At 55.1% G+C, this 1,373-nt stretch overlaps 1 protein-coding gene across 2 annotated transcripts in view; it reads left to right on the plus strand.

Moving 5' to 3' along the window:
- Positions 1 to 446, plus strand: part of APOA4 (apolipoprotein A4) — a 6,622-nt gene extending 6,176 nt beyond the window's left edge. For both annotated transcript variants that reach the window (XM_014588379.2, XM_014588381.2), the window contains exon 5: positions 37 to 446. In XM_014588379.2, the coding sequence (XP_014443865.1) occupies positions 37 to 285 (249 nt within the window). In that variant the 3' untranslated portion in view covers positions 286 to 446. The remainder of the gene's footprint in view (positions 1 to 36) is intronic.
- Positions 447 to 1,373: the final 927 nt, after the last annotated feature.

Raw genomic sequence — 1,373 nt, forward strand, 5'->3', positions numbered from 1 at the left:
TCGCGGCCCGAGCGGACCGGCCACCTCGACCGGCAGGTGGAGGAGTTCCGCCGCAACCTGGAGCCCTACGGAGAAACCTTCAACAAGGCGCTGGTGCAGCAGATGGAGGGACTGAGGCAGAAGCTGGGCCCCAATGGCGGGGACATGGGAGACCACTTGAGCTTCCTGGAGAAAGACCTGAGAGAGAAGCTCGACTCTTTCTTCAACACCATGAAGACGGAAGAGAGCCAGGACAAACCTGTCGCCCTCCCGGAGCAGGAGCCACCGGCCCCTTTGGAGAGCTGAGCTGTCCCTGGTGCGCTCATCCCCCGCCCCGGGACACCTGCCCTGCCCTGCCCCCTGTTTGTCTGTCTGTCCCCAAACAGTTCTTATACATGCTTGAGGACACGTGCCCAGTGGGCGTTGATACCACCTCTGGCTATTCAATAAAGCTGCTGAGAAAGTAGCCCCTTGGCTGTCATGCGATGACTCCGTGTGTTCCAGGCCTCAGGTGGGGAGGAGATCACTGTTTGGCAGAGCTTAGCAAGGGACACTGTGGGACACTAAGGGCCAGAGAGATGAGACTGCAGAAGAGGTAAGGGCAGGGCGTGCTGGAGAGGGGTGTGTGTGCAGCGCTCCAAAGGGAGGTGGAAAAAGATGTCACACATTGTTCGAAGACAGAGTACGCAACCCACTGCTCACCTGGCCAGCAGAAGCTGACTGGATGCCCACAATGTGCCAGTCATCGTTCTAGCAAACCAGCTTCCGTGGAGCCGTGTGCCTGACACTGTGCTTCACGCTGAGGGTGACCCTTGGAGGTGAGCAGGACACGTCCCCAGCTTTGGAGAGTGCACAGCGAGTGGGGTATGCTCCTTCCGTGCGCGTGGTTGTGACTTTGACGTGACTTACTTAGGTCAAGTTTAGTTGGCCAACCCACCCCACCGTCATTATAAAAGCAATTCAGTGAATAATTAAAAAAAAAAGAGAGAGGCCAGCAGATGGCTTGGTAGTTAAGGTGCTGGACTCTCATGTGGTTGAATGCAGTTTGAGTCCCAGACCTGGAAGCTTGAAAATCATGCTGGGCATATGTGTGTGTGCCCAAAATCCCAAGAGAAGAAAGAAGAAGAAAGGATGATGGGGTGGCCATCTCCTTTGGAGGGTGATTTCTTTCCCTCTCACTGACTCTCTCTCCAACAAGTGCATGCACCCTATGGCAAAAACCTTACAATTTTTTTTAAAAAAGTGATTTGTGTTAACATCTGAGACTTGACAGCTGAAGCCATGGTCTCCAGTTGAGGAATGAGGCCTGGAGACGTGGGAGAATCTGGGGAGGGCAGGTGGAGCAGGTGCTGGAGCCTGAGGAGCCTGATGTGCTCTGCCCACGAGCCTCCCGC

This window comes from Tupaia chinensis, unplaced genomic scaffold, assembly GCF_000334495.1.
Source record: "Tupaia chinensis unplaced genomic scaffold, TupChi_1.0 Scaffold000274_1, whole genome shotgun sequence".
Classification (NCBI taxonomy): domain Eukaryota; kingdom Metazoa; phylum Chordata; class Mammalia; order Scandentia; family Tupaiidae; genus Tupaia; species Tupaia belangeri.